At 48.3% G+C, this 15,419-nt stretch overlaps 1 protein-coding gene across 12 annotated transcripts in view; it reads left to right on the forward strand.

Annotated features, from left to right (window-relative positions):
• Positions 1-1,099: 1,099 nt before the first annotated feature.
• The window catches only part of FHOD3 (formin homology 2 domain containing 3), a 487,025-nt gene continuing 472,705 nt past the window's right edge, over positions 1,100-15,419 (forward strand). For all 12 annotated transcript variants that reach the window (XM_037730378.1, XM_037730382.1, XM_037730380.1 and 9 more), the window contains exon 1: positions 1,100-1,404. In XM_037730378.1, coding sequence (XP_037586306.1) covers positions 1,240-1,404 — 165 coding nt within the window. In that variant the 5' untranslated portion in view covers positions 1,100-1,239. The remainder of the gene's footprint in view (positions 1,405-15,419) is intronic.

A 15,419-nucleotide genomic window follows, 5' to 3' on the forward strand; every position in this document is an offset into this window, starting at 1 on the left:
GAGGAAAGGGAGAGAGACACATTTATAGAGTCGCCTTGAAAAGACTCGGATGTTAAGAGAGATTGGGTATTATGAGGGCGATCTATATGAGGCGGGGAGGAACCCGGAACTTGGCCGTGGCCTGGGAATGGGGAGTAACGTGAATGCTCCTTGGAAACGAAGGGGGTCGCCCGTGAGCGGTTAGGAGAGCGGTGGGAGGCAGCGCCGAGTCTCGCGGCTCCAGCCAGTCAGGGGCGGGGAGGACGCAAACCTCCCCTCCCAGTCCCTCGGTTACCAGGGTATCCCCGGCTCCCCGCAATTCGGGGACCTTGCCAGAAGCGCTCCCACCTCCCAAGCCCCCGCGGCCCCACAAGGTCCAATTAGGGCTTTCGGAGGCCTAATTGGGGAGAGGCCTTGGTGATACAGAAGTTTGAGCAGCACCCACCAGGCCCCCCCGGGGCCCATGGCCGGCGCTGGGGTCCCTCAGGGAAGCCTCGCAGCCCCCACGCCTCTCGCCTCTAGGCTTGTGCCTAAGAGCGGCCTGGGTTCCCTGGCGCACCCTTGTCTTTCTTAGCTTCTTTGTCCCTAAGGAAAACCTCCCCATACCCTGAGCTGGGGCTCCGGGTCGCTGCCACTGCCCATCTTGCTGCCACAGCCGACTCCCTGGCCTCCAGGTGCCCTGCCGGGGTATTCCAAATCCGGGCAGCAGGAGCTGGCCGCCGCCGCCTTCATCTGGAAGGGCTTAAGCCCTCTCTGGGTGGGGGAGAAGTCAGAGGGCCGCCTGACTCCCCGCCGCACCCCCCCCAATTGCCCCCTACAAGTCGGTCCTACAGGCTCGGAGGGGTGCAGCTCGGCCCAGGGCCGCGGGGCGCACGTGCAGCCAAGTGCGCCCGCTGGGCCCTCAGCCCGCCGCCGCAGCCGCCGGCCTTTGGCGCAGGGCTGCGGATGCTGCGCAAGCCATCTCCCTTGCACTTTCCCGGCGGCGGTCCAGTGGGTCCGGGCTGCCTGGCCCGGCCGGGGGTAGGGGACCAGGAGGAGGGGAGGAGCCGAAGGAAGAGTCGAAGGAGGTGGGGGCCGTAGGCCCCGCCCCCGCCCCGCCCCCCGCGGCCGGAGCCCGGGCTGCAGCCCGGCGCGCCGGAGCCTGCTAGCCCGCGAGCCAGCTAGCGGCGGCTGCGGCCTCCACTGCGCGCAGCGACCCGGGCGTCCCGGCCCGCGGCCCCGCTAACCCCGGGGCCCGCGCCCCCGCGGCAGGGATGCATCATGGCCACGCTGGCTTGCCGGGTGCAGTTCTTGGACGACACGGACCCTTTCAACAGCACCAACTTCCCCGAGCCCAGCCGGCCGCCGCTGTTCACGTTCCGCGAGGACCTCGCTCTAGGCACCCAGCTAGCGGGGGTCCATCGGCTCCTGCGGGCGCCGCACAAGGTACGGCTGGCGGGGAGGGCTGGGCCCCCTGGACGCAGCCCCTGCCGCGGTGCGTGCCGGGGTGCGTGCCGGGCCAGGGCTTCGCGGGCCCCCTGGGCTGGGCTGGGCTGGGCGCGGCCCCGGGTGACCGTCGCTCGAGGGCAGACTCCCCCTCCCGGTTAGACAGAGGAGCCCGGGGTACTCGCTGGCTGGCGCAGGACCCTCCGGGGCGGGCGGGAAGGACAGCCAGAGCCGGGGGCGGGCGTGGCAGAGCAGGTGCCGTGCCGGCCCGAGGCGGGATGGAGAAAGCTCCCGGGCGCGGCGCCGTTAGCTCGGCCGGGTGGGCGGGGTGGGGCTCGGACGCGGGCAGTCAGCCCCCCGCACTCCGGCGGGCACCAAGCGGGGCGCGGGAAGAAGTGGGGCCCCACGGGACTCATGCCCTTTGGAGGAGAGCCCTGAGCGATGGCCGGGACAAAACCTCTCTCAGGCTTCTGGGGCCGCGGCGGGCGGCCACGCGACCCTCGCGACAAAGCACGCTTCCCGGGAACACCGCCTCCTCCTTCCCCCCGGGGCGCCGCCGAGAACGCCGGCCGCGCACTGAGATAGCGCTGAGGGTATTCCCTTTTTCTTCCGAGAAGCAGGTGGCCTTGGGAACCTTGGAGGAGCAGTCGCTGTGGGAGGAGGGGCGGGGGCTCGGAGGGGCAGCACGCTCACAAAGCCTCAGACTGGCAGCCCGAAATGAGTGTCCCCTGGGAAGAAAGACTCCTCAGTCTACCAGTTAGAGAGGTTTCTTAAAAAAAAAAAAAAAAAAAAAGCTTCTGCAGGACAGGCCTCTTGCAAAGCATTTGTTGCAAAGAGCTGGGTATTGAAAGCTAATAATTTAGTTACCCAGGAAAACCCTTCCTCCCACTGAAAACAGATTGAATGCAGCTTGCAGAATTACCTTCCCAGTATGTTTTCTGCCTAAGATTCATATCAAAGCTTGGAGATGATTTATTTCTTGATGATCGACATTGACACATATTTGAAAGAGATGAGCGTTGATGCCCAAAATAACAAAATTGATTTTAAAAAAATTCCTCGGATTTCTGTATGATGTTGACCTGCTTTGTAAGTAGAGGAGGAGCTTGTGTGAAGGAGCTGGTGGACTTTGGCAGTGGTGGTTTCCTCTCTATTAGTGTATCAGTGCTTCCTTCCTCTACATAATTAATAACGTTTTTAGGAATAAGGAATGGGGCATTTCCATCTCATTCTCTCCTGGTTGGTTCAGGATGGATACAGTCATGGAAACCTCTCTGGCCACAAAAGCGCATTTGATTGGGAGACACAGGGTCATCATCATCCAGAGTGATGTATTCTGGATTTAGCTGATCAGAATCACTTGTAAATTATTTGGTTCTTCTCAATTAGTTGATTCAGTGAAAAGTTTTCAAAGAGCTTCGTCTACATCGTGATTATTCAGGCCATTGCAGTCTCTGATTATAGTGATCTTTTGTTGAAACCACCGAAGGTTCATAATTGTGGTCCTGTCTGACCTTGAAGTGGTTTCCTTGGATTTCAAGCCTTATATACATGGTTGACCTTTCAAGCTGGGTGCTGCAGTATGTTTTCATGTTTTGGTGGAACAGCCCCACAGTCTTGATCCTGGTCTGGTAGGAGGAAATCCCAATGCTTCCCCACTGCCCGCTCCTCCTCACCCCCAGCTAGAAGCCCCAGCAGAGCAGTTGCACTGGCTTGCAGAACTTTCTAAGGTGTCCTTGTGGGATGAAAAGAACCACATGAGGTTCTACAGAGACCCTTGACCTTTGTTTTGGGGGCCAGCCAGCCTCAGTCTCAGAATCTTTTGCCCAGAGACAACCCCCCACCCCCACCCAGTGTATTTAGATGTCTGGCAGTTTTTCCCATCTACAGCGGAGTGAGCAACTGACTTTATTGATGAGGGTTCTGTAAAGCAAGAGTCAGGGCATTTATGTGCCTTGGTATACATTCATATTGTTAAGATGATAATAATTTCCATCAGAGAATCTTAAAATTGGATGATCCACCTGTGATAGAAACAGCTGAAGAGTTTCAGGCACTTGGCATAGTGTATTCCCCACCCAGGCTCTCAATGCATGCTTTCCTTTAATACTACACAGCTCCATGAAGTAGGGACTTTGTCCCTATTTTAGAGATGAGGAAAGTGAGGCTGAGTGACTAAATAAGCCAGTTTTTGTGCTGGAAGTGGAGAACTGAGATTCAGACCAGCCCTGTGTGACTCAGGGCATCAGTGCTGTTCTGTTCCGGCAACGAGGTATATGGCTGTGGACAGAAACCAGGCCTCCAGAGCTTCTGTTCCATTCACTGGAGGGGTCCACCCCACCACCTTCGAGGGCCAAACACTTTTAGGCCTGGGGACAGGTGAATGTTATACGTGGCTAAGAGCCTTGAGGCAGAATTCCTGACCTGACAGAATTCAGAGTCAGGGTTGGAAATGAGTAAGTTATCACCTGTCCTGTGAATTAGCTACTGGGGGGTTTGTTGGGGGAGTAGGTGAACTATAAACCTAGGACCCTGCCACAGGTGAGGCTTTTTGGACCACAAGGCATGCTTCTTCTAGGTCCCACAGAGCCTGGTCTTGACAAGAAGTGGAGTTCTATGCAGGGAGCACATACTCAGTGATACAAAGAGGGGAGAAGCATAAGCATGGGACAGGCAGACACTCTGTGTGGTCTCAGCTTCCCTGCACATTCAAGTCCCTGACAGAGCCAACTTCTTTTTTTCTTCTTGAGATATGGTCTCACTCTGTCACCCAGGCTGGAGAGCAGTGGTGCGATCATGGCTCACTGCAGCCTTGACCTCCCTGGGCTCAGGTGATCCTCCCACCTCAGCCTCCGTTGTTGCTGGGACTATATGCATGCATCACCACACCCGGCTAATTTTTGTATTTTTTGTAGACATGGAGTTTCACCATGTTACCCAGACTGATCTTGAATTCCTGAGCTCAAAGTGATCTGCCTGCCTCTGCCTCCCAAAGTGCTGGGATTACAGGTGTGAGCCTTGGTGCCTGGCTGGGAGTAAACTTCTGACCGAAGTAGGTCACACATACAAAAAGTGTACAGGGTGTGAGTGTGCAGTTGGGTGAATTTTCTTAAAGTAAATGTACCTGTGTAAGTGGCGCTGAGAAGGCCCCCTCAGAGGGTCCTAATTTTGAAAGCTCTTCCTAGGGATTCTCCTGTGCTGGCAGCCTTTGAACTGGACAACCTGTCAGGCCTTTCCTGGCTGAAACTTGAGTGTGGACATCTTTTCTGAACCTCAAGATATATTAATTTAGTTCATGTCTGCGGACTCCATTAGAAGTTGAAGTTGTTCATTTAAGAAAATTGTCATCTCATGCAAAAATAAGAGATTGTGCTTATTATGCTTTATCATTTTTTATTTCTTAAACTGACACATAACAACCCTCATTCCAGGGAATATGATTAAATAAACATTAGTTTTGTAATAAAAGGTTCAAAACAGGTGCTGTATTCTCATTGGGGAGATGTTCATTTTGTTGGTTATATTTTCTACATTGGGCTAAGTGAGGCATTTAGTTTTTGTTTTCAAATGCTGCAACAATAGGCGTTTATTTCTGGCTTAATTTTTTTAAAGAAAAATGGTAATTATAGGAGTTCTAATTAAAAAAAAAATACCTCTGCAGTAGCATTCATAGAACAATAGACCTTTTAAAGCTTAAAATGTGTTTGGATTGATTTGTGCCACTGTCATTTAATGATATAAGGATTCTTTTTTTTCCACTTTGATAGACAACACTGGAACTGTAGAATACTTTTATGCTTTTTTAGTGTACATGTTAAGATGACAACTATTACTTAATGATTTAATTCGGGAAATGTTTTGTTGCCTGCAGTGAGCTGGACAGAGTGGGGTTATAATAGCTGTCATGTCCTAGGCATTTGCCTGAGCTGGGAACCATCCTAAATGGACATCATCTCACCAAGCCCGTGGCCACCCCAGGGCCAAGTACTAATACTGTTGCAACTCATAGAAGGAGAGACCAAGATTGGAAGGAAGTCATCAGGTCACACAAGTGAGAAGTTCCAAGTTGGCATTTGACAGCAGGTCTAAGCTCTTAAGGACTTCACTTTTGTGTCCTGAATGTTCTCCTTCCGGGCAGCCTGTCCACATTTCAGCATGCCTCCTCTCACTGGATTGGCCTTGAGTGTACTGTGTTCATTCCTTTCTCACTACCTTTGTCTTTGTGGTTGCCTTGCTGCCTCAGCTATTCCATCTGTAAACAGCCGATTGCAGTGAGGATTAGAATCTAGCTACTCCAGGTGTGAGCTGTGTATCACCCGGGCTCTATTAGAAATGCACACACTCAGACCTCCCCTGACCTGCTGAATCAGAACGTGCATTTCACCAAGATGCCCTGGTGATTTTTGTGCACACTACAGTCTGAAGAGCGTGGATTACAGGTGATTTAGGTCAGGGTCTCAGTACACAGAGGTTCTCACTGTCTCTCCTGTTCTCAGATAACTTCCCTGAGGAAGAAGACCTGGCTGTTCAGTTCTCTGGTGTTTCTCTCAAAGCTGAGAAGTGCTAAGATAGAATGTGCACTAAGTTGATTGATTGGCGTTAGTTTTAGAACACAAATCCACTGGTATTATTGCACTAATGAATTTCCACCTTAATCCTCTTAAGGGACACACCTGTTTGCTACATTACATTAATATTTTTAAAAGATGAGATCATTAGTAAACTTGGCAAGTGTGTTGTGTCATAACATCTTAGGACAACACTGTTTAAGAATGTTGTATGAACTGCTAATAGTGTCTCGTGTAAGCAGAGTTGAATCTGACTCCAATGTAATTAGCTCAGTTGGTTGGAGCCTTGCTATTGAGATCAGGATCATGGGATTGAACCCTTCATGGGTCAGTTGGCTTTGTTTCATGCATGGCCACAGACCGCATTGGTAACCTAGCCAGACATCCAGCAGGTGCTGTCATGGTCCCTTGCAAGGATCTGGGTGGAATAGACTGGCATCAATCTTTGGGGAGGAAGGGGCTGCTATGTATTCCTTATGCTTATGCTGGAGCTTACTCTGGAGGCTACACTGTAGGCCGCAATGTATAGCTTTATTTGTCCTCACAACAACTCTAGCAGGCAGGCAGATGAGGAATCCCCAATTAATAGATGGGGAAACTGAGGCACAGGTGGTTAAGCAGGTTGCCTAAGGCTATACTGAGTTTAAGTGAAAGAGCTAAGATTTAAGGTCATCTTTTTTCCCCCCCTCCAAATCCTGTTGCTAACTGGGTCCCATTGTTAGAAAACCAGCAGAGCACATGCTCTCTGTGTGGGTGGGGGTGGGGTAGGGTTGACTGTGTTGCCCTTGTGTGCAGCTGACGGTCACAGTGCTGTGATTTAAGTGGTTGTACTCTGGTAAGTCCTTCCAGGGTTGATGCTCTGTGCGTATGCCTTTTGTCCTCAGAGTACAACCTGAGTTTCTCTGGAAAACCACAGGACTGCCATTGCCCTCCCACTCTGGACTCTGAAATGTTAGTTCTTAATAGTGTCGACTTGAAAACTGATTAACATGCTGAGGCCACCTGAGGAACAGCCCTCCCCCACCCTCCTTTTCTCTCTATAGTTTTTCTCTCTCTGAAGATGATACTTTTGAACACTTGGGAACTTTTCTATCTTCAGAGGACAGCAATCACCTGCTCCAGGCAACCTCCACACCTCATCTCTCAATGACACTGCTGTTGCCTATGGCTGGTTTAGAGGCATAGCTGGGTCCTCCTTTGCCGGCCATTTTCAGAATCTTGGGTTTGTCAGCATCTGCTCCATTACAGAGAAAATTAGAAGTTTTTCGGAGGTGGAAGGGGAGCTGGGGGACCGTTTCTGAACTTTGTACAGAACTAAGTTAGAAAGAATGGGGAAATTTAAGCCACAGTGAATGTTAAGCCTTGCCACAGGGATGCAATCAGCAAAATCCTGATTGCAAGAAATTACAGTTTCTCCAACAGATAAATTTCAAAAGAAAGAAAAAGATGGAAGGAAACCTTAGATAAAAAGAGATTGAAAAGATACATCAATCAAGGGGAATATGTAGCTGTGACTGAATACTGATTCAAATATACCATAAATAAATATTTGAGATTACTTGAGCATTTCAGCAGTGATATTTAATATTAAAATTATTAATTTTAGAGTGTGATAATAGTATTGTGGTTAGGTTTAAATAAGAGTTTAAATCTTTCAGAAGTACATATTGAAATTATAGGATGCCTAGAATTCGCTTCAGAGTAACTCAGGATAAGGGATGAGTAGGTGAATCAGCATATAGGTGGAACAGGATAGACTGAGTTAAAGCTGGATTATAGGCATGTGGGTAGGGGTCATGATACTACTTTCTATACTTGTTCATATGCTGAAATATTTTTATAAAAGAGCTAAAAAAAATTGGGTTACAATTCCAGTAGTCCCTTTGGGATCAGAGCTCTTTCATTAAGCATTACTGTTTGATCTGAGTGCATTTTCTATGGCTGAGATGGCTAACCATCAGTGGATTTTTTTTTCATACCTCCATTGATACTTTGCTTCCTACTCTGATTGTTGTGTTCTCCTTAGGATCCTAGAAAAACAAGTGTAGGTCGTCTGTCTTTTTATGTTGAGGGTGTCTTTCTAGGCTCAATCAATTCCCATGATGAAGTAAACTGTCGTCAGTTACATAAACTATTAGCTTAGTAAGGAAAATGCTGAGATAGAGTTATTATACCTATGGTTTCTGTATAGGCTCCTAAATTTTTATCGCTGAACTATGAAGTTACTAAGGCTATGATAAATGATACCGGTATATAAAAGGCACTCAGCTTCCCAGTGGTTGTTGATGCCCGTGACATGCTTGCATAGCCACACTAGGGTGTTGCCCAGATCCCAGTGAGCCAGCTCTACCTCCACCTTCAGTATGCCTCAGAAGGGGATCTCAGTTCACAGTGAATGGCAGTGATGCTGTAATGTACCTGAAAATGTAAGTTATTGTATACCTTGGTACCCATATAATTACGGTAAATGTTGATTTTCTATGGTCAGATAAACTTATTTATGGAGCAACTATTGAGGAGGGAGGAAGATCAATTATTTAAAAAAAACTACTACCAATCAGCAAAAATATATGTTTCTGTTTTTAGAAACACATTATAAAAAATGGAATCTATATTGTATCTATTTACACAAACTAAAAACATCCAACTCCTTTTTACTAGTTAGTTTTGTAATCTAAAAATTAAAATGTTAGACTCCAAGGAAAAACATTTAATGTTAGAAAAGAAAATCTTAAAATTTTTGATCAAGTTGAAAAAAGAGAAAATGTTAAACAACTCGCAGTTCAATATAGAACGCTATTCCTAGACTTGGCAAAATTGAAACAAATTAGTTTGTCATTGAATATCTTTAACATTCTTGAAAAAGGGAAAACAAAGAAGGAAACTCCTTTGGTGCTGAGATGCCTCATCATGCACTGATTTTTATAGCAGAGAATGAAATGCCAGAGCTGTAACCACAGTGTGTGGGACAAGCCCAAGATTTTTTTAAGTTCTCAGAATAGAAGATAACCAAAGCATCTTCTGACTGCTTGATCAGAGCCAAAGAGTGGCTTGGGGTGTATAGCAAATGAGTTGATGGGCAAATGCTACCAGCTTGCGTGGCTGGTCACCGACAGGCTGGAGACTCTGAGTGGGGTTCCTTGGGGGAGAGAATGAGGAGGAGGATCTCTTTGGCTAAACCAGAGTCACACAAAGCCTGCAGCCAATCACTGGCCACAATTTTGACCAAAGAGGTTTATACCAAATGCATTTTACATCACGTTCACACCTGTTTGGTTTTATTTATGTTTTGAGGTCACCTTCCTCAACCCTCCCAGAGTCAGTGAAAATGAGCATGTGGTTGGTGACACTAGGACTGAAATAACTGGTTGACAGAATGCTGTCCCCATCCGATGTCTGTATGTGACTAAATGAAAGCAAAATGAAATGTTGTTAAGTGCGCTACACCCTAGAAACCTAGCTTTTAACCCTTCTGAACAATAAGGTGGAAACTTATCTCTGGGGGACTTAGTGGCTGTGGTCCCCTGATTTCATGGAATATGTGCTTGCAGCTGGAAGGGCATGGGTGCTGGAGCCCTTGGGAGAGCAGCCGACAGAGGGGGCATTTGCAGTGTCCAAGTGGTGGGGATTGTGGAGGGCTCGGAGCACAGTCTACACTGGCACCTCTGAGATGCATCACTTCCCCAGCCTTGAGTGTGTTTCTGGGCTCTGGGGTCCATTGTCTGTCTAGGGGTTTGTGTGCTGACATTGCACTGCCTCGGTCACTGTAGTTTACAGTAAGTCTTGATGATGTCTGGTGAGGGGGAGGCTTCCTGCTTGCCTTAGAACATAGCCATTAATAGAAAGAGGAAAAGTTGAAACCAGTTGTGGTCCATTCAGTGATCTTAACGTAGAAGAACAGGCTAGGCAACCAGCCAAATAGGAAAGAGACATTTAAAAAATGAGAGTCAGGTCATATCACTGCTTTAAACCTCCCTTAGCCCTACTGCCTTTCAGAGCAAACTCCAAAGTCTTCAAGTAGTTGGTCCACTTCTCCATGAGGGCAGAATGTTTCATTTTGTTTTTGCTTTTTTGTAAATCTGTTTTGTTTACAGGTGTAGCTCAAGACCCTAGAACAGTGTCTGGCACATAGTAATTGTATAGTAAATATTTGCTGAGTGAGTGGATAACCATGATTTAGAGCTAGGATGGAGAAAGAATACTCTGCTCATCTCAGCCATCTCCTTGCAGAAGTCCCTTGTGTAAAGCCTCTGCCAGAAGCGCCTTCTGGCTTCTTCTTGTATCATAGTGACCAGTTTCTCCTCAGCCTTCAAGTGTAGCCTTTCCCATTTTTGAGATTTGTGTGTGTGTGTGTGTGTGTGTGTGTGTGTGTGTGTGTGTATGTATTTATTTATTTCTGAGACAGAATCTTGCTCTGTCACCCAGGCTGGAGTGCAGTGGCACAAACTCTACTCACTGCAACCTCCACCTCCCAGGTTCAAGCAATTCCCGTGCCTCAGCCTCCCAACTAGCTGGGATTACAGGCACGCACCACCGTGGTTGGCTAGTTTTTATATTTTTAGTAGAGACAGGGTTTTACCATGTTGGCCTGGCTGGTCTTGAACTCCTGACCTTGTGATCTGCCCACCACTGCCTCCCAAAGTGCTGGGATTACAGGTGTGAGCCACTGTGCCTGGCCTGAGCTTTGTTTTTTAGAAGACCAAGTCTCCCTAATTTATACTTGGAGAGATGGGTCCTCATATCCCCACAGATAGGGATGGACATGGCCCTTGAAAATTAATTGGTTGTGCTCAAGAGGATGGAAATAGGGTGGATAAGCCACAAGAACCATGACCCAGGGTTTGGTCATGGAGTGATCTGTGACCTACAACCTGCAGAAAGTGTATAGAGGGGGCTGCTGGAAGTGCCATACCTGTTACCTTCCCTTGTGGTGGCAGAAATTGTAAAGAGCTGGTTTATGCCCATGAGAAAGCTGTGTAATATGGACTGTTTTTACTACTCAGATCAGCATGTGTTTATTGATGTGCATTTGCCTTGTACTCTAAAGCATCTTCACACTGTAGCTCCATGTAGCTGTCCACTTAATCGGTGTGTGTGGAATCAGAATGACGTTGCTGGAGAGAGGTTACTACTGACAAAGCTAGATTCAGGGAAGGAAAGACTGACAAACAAGGATTCCTCCCTTATGCAACAAAGCATCTGCTCCCATCACAGAATGAACACATGGATACATTTGGAGACTGCAGAAAAGTGCATTGAAGAAATACAAATCACTTTTCTCACCACCCAAAGGGAACCGCTCTTAACACTTTTGTGTCTTTCCAGAATTTTAACATCCATTCATAATAATATCTGAATACTTTCCCAAGTCATTAAATATTCTTGGAGCATATCATCTTTAATGACAGTTTGGTAATCCAGTCTATGTATGTACCACGATCCACGTAACCATTGTTCCCAGGTTCCATGAGGGCAAGTGCTCTTTCTTCTTGAATGTTAAATTTTTTCATGCTTGGTACTTCATACATATTCATTAAATGAGTGCATGAATGATTGAACTATTGGAAATTTAGGTAGTTGCCAGTAAGGAAAATACAGATAGTGCTGTAATACATACCTGCAGAAATTTTTTTTCTCATATTTGATTACTTCCTTAAGATGAATTCTCAATGTTTAGTTGCCGAGTTAAATGATGAAGATTTCCTCTTGGATGGGAGCAGTTTCCCTCATTTTAAGCATTGGAGGTACCTGGAAAGATGGTCTCTAAATCTGTGTGGGGCAGGTGAAGAGCCAGGCCAAGTTATGAAGCCCAGCTCCAACCTGACTTCTTCCTTCCTTTGTGCAGCTGGTGTCACCTCCAAGAGTGACACTTGAACTTGGAATACCACCAGGTGCCATTCAGAGATGATTGTTTATAGATGTTTAACTCTGAATAAATTACGTGTATGTATCCCATTGCCTCTACTATTTTAAAGAACAAAACCCTTTCTAGGCTTTCTTGGCCATCCTCCAGACATACGCGGGCTGTGCACTGAGCACCTTCAGACCCAGGACGCTGTGGGCCTCACTTCATCCTGTGGCTGCATCCCTCCACCAGATGTAAAGCCCCAGTAGCAGGAAGCGCATTAACTTATCTTTCATTTCAGAGTTCCTAGGTCAGGGTCTGATACATAGTAAGCCCCAACAAATATTTTTTTGAAAGAATGTTAAGTGGAAAAAGTGTAGTATATGTTAATATACATGATGATTGTAACAACAGGAAAGAGTCTGTAGGGTAGACTTTTAGCCTTCAGATCCCTAATCCATCGCCATGATTTGTGGATGTTATAACTCCTCCCCCCACACACACATGCTGCAGGTGAGTGTGGTAGAACCAACTCTTCAATGTATCAAAAACTTGTTTCCGGCCTTCTTCCCACTGAGTCCACACTGGGTCCTCCAACAGGAAAGTCCAGCTTGCAAGGAAGCCTCATGTTGGCAAGAGAAGGCAGACTGTCCTGGATGGTGTGGACATGCCTGGGGGCTCTCGTGGGTGGGGTGGGTGTCGGGGTCTCCTCTTCTGAAGGGAGACCAGGTCAGACTTAAGGCCTACAGTCCATGATGGGGAAGAACCAGCTTGTGAGCCCTGTGCTCTCACCTGCACTGTTCCCAAGCCTTGTTTTCTGTTTCTGCCCGTGTGAGCCAAGGGGAAGAGCATTGTGAGCTTGTGTGAGGGGCAGGGTCCCGGAGGCGAGTGTGGCCACAGTGGCTGCAGCAGCTCTGATTTGTGGGAAATTCCAAGAAGAAGGTGGTTCTGAGGAGAAAGGAGTGGTGGCCGCAGAGTCCAACTGCCCTTCTTCCCACACATGGAAATTCTGCCTTTTGTCAACCATGGAGGCTCTAAGTAGGAGATTTTATTTCAGGTGATGGCATTCACCTTGGAAGGATCTGTGACTCCTTCCTGTATCACTTCATAGCTTCAGGCTGCAGAAGGGCTCAGGCAGGCTCCTGACCGCAGCTTCCATGAATCACCCGGGACCGGCAGTCCTGGAGCGGCTAACGTCTGAGCTGCCAGTGCCCGGAAGTGGGAGAGGTTATCCAGTCTTCCTGTGGCTCCTCCATCCAAGCTCAGCAGCACCATGTGTCTGGGAGCAGGGAAAGGAGAGCCGTTGGGCAGTCCTGTCCAGAACAATAGTCAAGGATACGAGTGGTTTTTTGTTCCCAGAACTGAGTGCATTTTTGTGGACAGTGATTCATTACAGAATACGCCAGTCCTAGAACCACAGCATGTCTGTGCAGTTTACCAGGCACTGGGACATAGGTTAGCCCAGCTGGTCCTCATGCAACCCTGAAAGAGGGTGAGTGGGGCATTGGGGCCTCAATCTCAAAGGTGAGAAAACGAAAATCAGGATGGTTCATGATGAATGCACAGTAACCACCCCTCACAGGGTGAAAAAAAGAACTCAGCACATGGCTTCTGTTGTTCAGGCTGAGCTCCCTGTCTCCATCTGTCAGAGATAAGCCTGAAGGATGTGTGCTGACACCCAGAGAAGTGTGCAGAGTGAACACAATCAGAGAAAAATGTAAGCGGAGTTGACATGACATTAAATGGAACAAGTTGGTGCTTAGTTTTACACAGGCTGGGGAGTAGAGCTTGGCTAAGTGGGAAGCTTTGCTCCTATCAATGCTACTGATCCCAGGAATGTGGAAATGATCTCTTTTATTATGATGATGGAGAAATAAGGCATACACATGATGCAAAGCGAAGTAACAACTGAAGGCAGCATATGACTCATGTCAAAGTGTGACACAGGCCTGTGGGGCTATGGAAGTGTCAACTTAGGAAAAATCCACATGCACTACATGGCCTGGAAGGCCTTGTGGAGAAGGAGGGTGGGGTTTGAGTAGGTGAAAGGGAGGTAAAGGGCACCTGGTACAGGTGAGACACAGATAGGATGTGGGAGTCAGGATCAGGCTCGAAGGCTCTGGGTGGGCGAGGTAGCTCCTGGGAGGGAGGTGACCCACAGCAGTGGGCCCGAGGGCTAAGCTGACATGTGGGCTTGACTGGGGAGCTGGGGCTGTTGTCAGTGACCACAAACTGAATTAAAAATTACTTTCATCTCATGTCATAGAAACATGACAGAAAAGGAAAGGAACAGGAAAGATAGATGGGAAGAAAATAATTATAAAAAAGGTGAGAAAAAGAGAAATGGGGCAAAGAAGAAAGGAGATGGATGGATGGGCAGTCACTGAAAGGCCATTATGTAGATAGCTTGTGAGAAGGAAAGGAGACAGGGACAAGCCACAGGCACAGGATGCATCTGGGCAGGGAGGGTGGGAACTCCGCTGGTCACAGTCCCAGTCACTGCTAATTCCTGGTGAGCTGATTATCAAGTGTTAGCCAGCGAGGGCTTTCAATGTGACCCTTCCTGGGAGCTTTCCCTTCTTCCTCCCTTTCACAGATGTTCATGGGTGTCTGCTTGATGTCAGACTCCATTGGTTCACAGAGTAAAACAAATCGATGACACCAAGGGCTGGCTCTATGTCAGACAGACTTGAGCTCCATATTTTTTCTGAAATCTTCAGACAGTAGCACCTCCCTCACGGGCTGTTGTGGAGGACACAAAGTCCTCATGTTTTTTGTATGTCACAGGTGCATGCACAGCCTCCAGCCCCGGCTGCGAAATGGTGGGCTGTGTTCCTTTCCCAGCATCATAGTCCCTTCCCTGCAGCTGTGTTATGAGATCTCCTCTCACCATCCCACACCTGCACCCCCACCACAGTGTCCCCACTCCCAGTGTGGGTCCTTACATTTGACTACAAAGACAAAGCAGACCACTCAGAGGCAGCCCTGGACCCTGCCTGCCTGAACCTCCACCTGCATCCGCATGCCCTACCCTGCCCTTCTTGCTGATGGGGGAGGGGACAGGTATGCCCCTTCTCGCATCCACATGCCATGCCCAGCCCTTTTCCATGGTGTCTTCACCCTCTCCTTCCCTCTGGGATCCTCCCATTAGCATTTAGGTGGGCTAAATGCCGCTTTTTTCCAGAAAATCCCTCCTCCCCAGCCCTGGGCCCAGCTGTCTTTCTTCTGCCCTTCATCCCTCAAGCCTCCCAGACCTATTTAAGCCCGCCCCCCGTCTTACCGTCCCTTCCCATTCCCTCCCAGCTCCTGTCACTGCTGCAATTAAACTACTCTTGCTGAGGTACTTGTCTTTAAATCTAGTAGACACTTTTCTATCCTTGACTTATATCATCTCATGGCAGCAGTCCCTGTTTCTGATGGTCCCCTCTGAGGAGCGCGTGCTGTTCTGTTTGTTGGTGCGATATGCACCTGCCCTTGCTAGTCCTTCTCAATCTTTCTGCTCCCTTTGGCTTTTTGAATGTTGGCCTTTCTCAGGTTTCTGTCTGAAGAGCATACTTCCTCCTGAGTCACCCTCTTTTTCCTGGGTGGCTTTGAGGGGGCTT

Source organism: Cebus imitator, unplaced genomic scaffold, assembly GCF_001604975.1.
Source record: "Cebus imitator isolate Cc_AM_T3 unplaced genomic scaffold, Cebus_imitator-1.0 Scaffold342, whole genome shotgun sequence".
In the NCBI taxonomy this organism is placed as follows: domain Eukaryota; kingdom Metazoa; phylum Chordata; class Mammalia; order Primates; family Cebidae; genus Cebus; species Cebus imitator.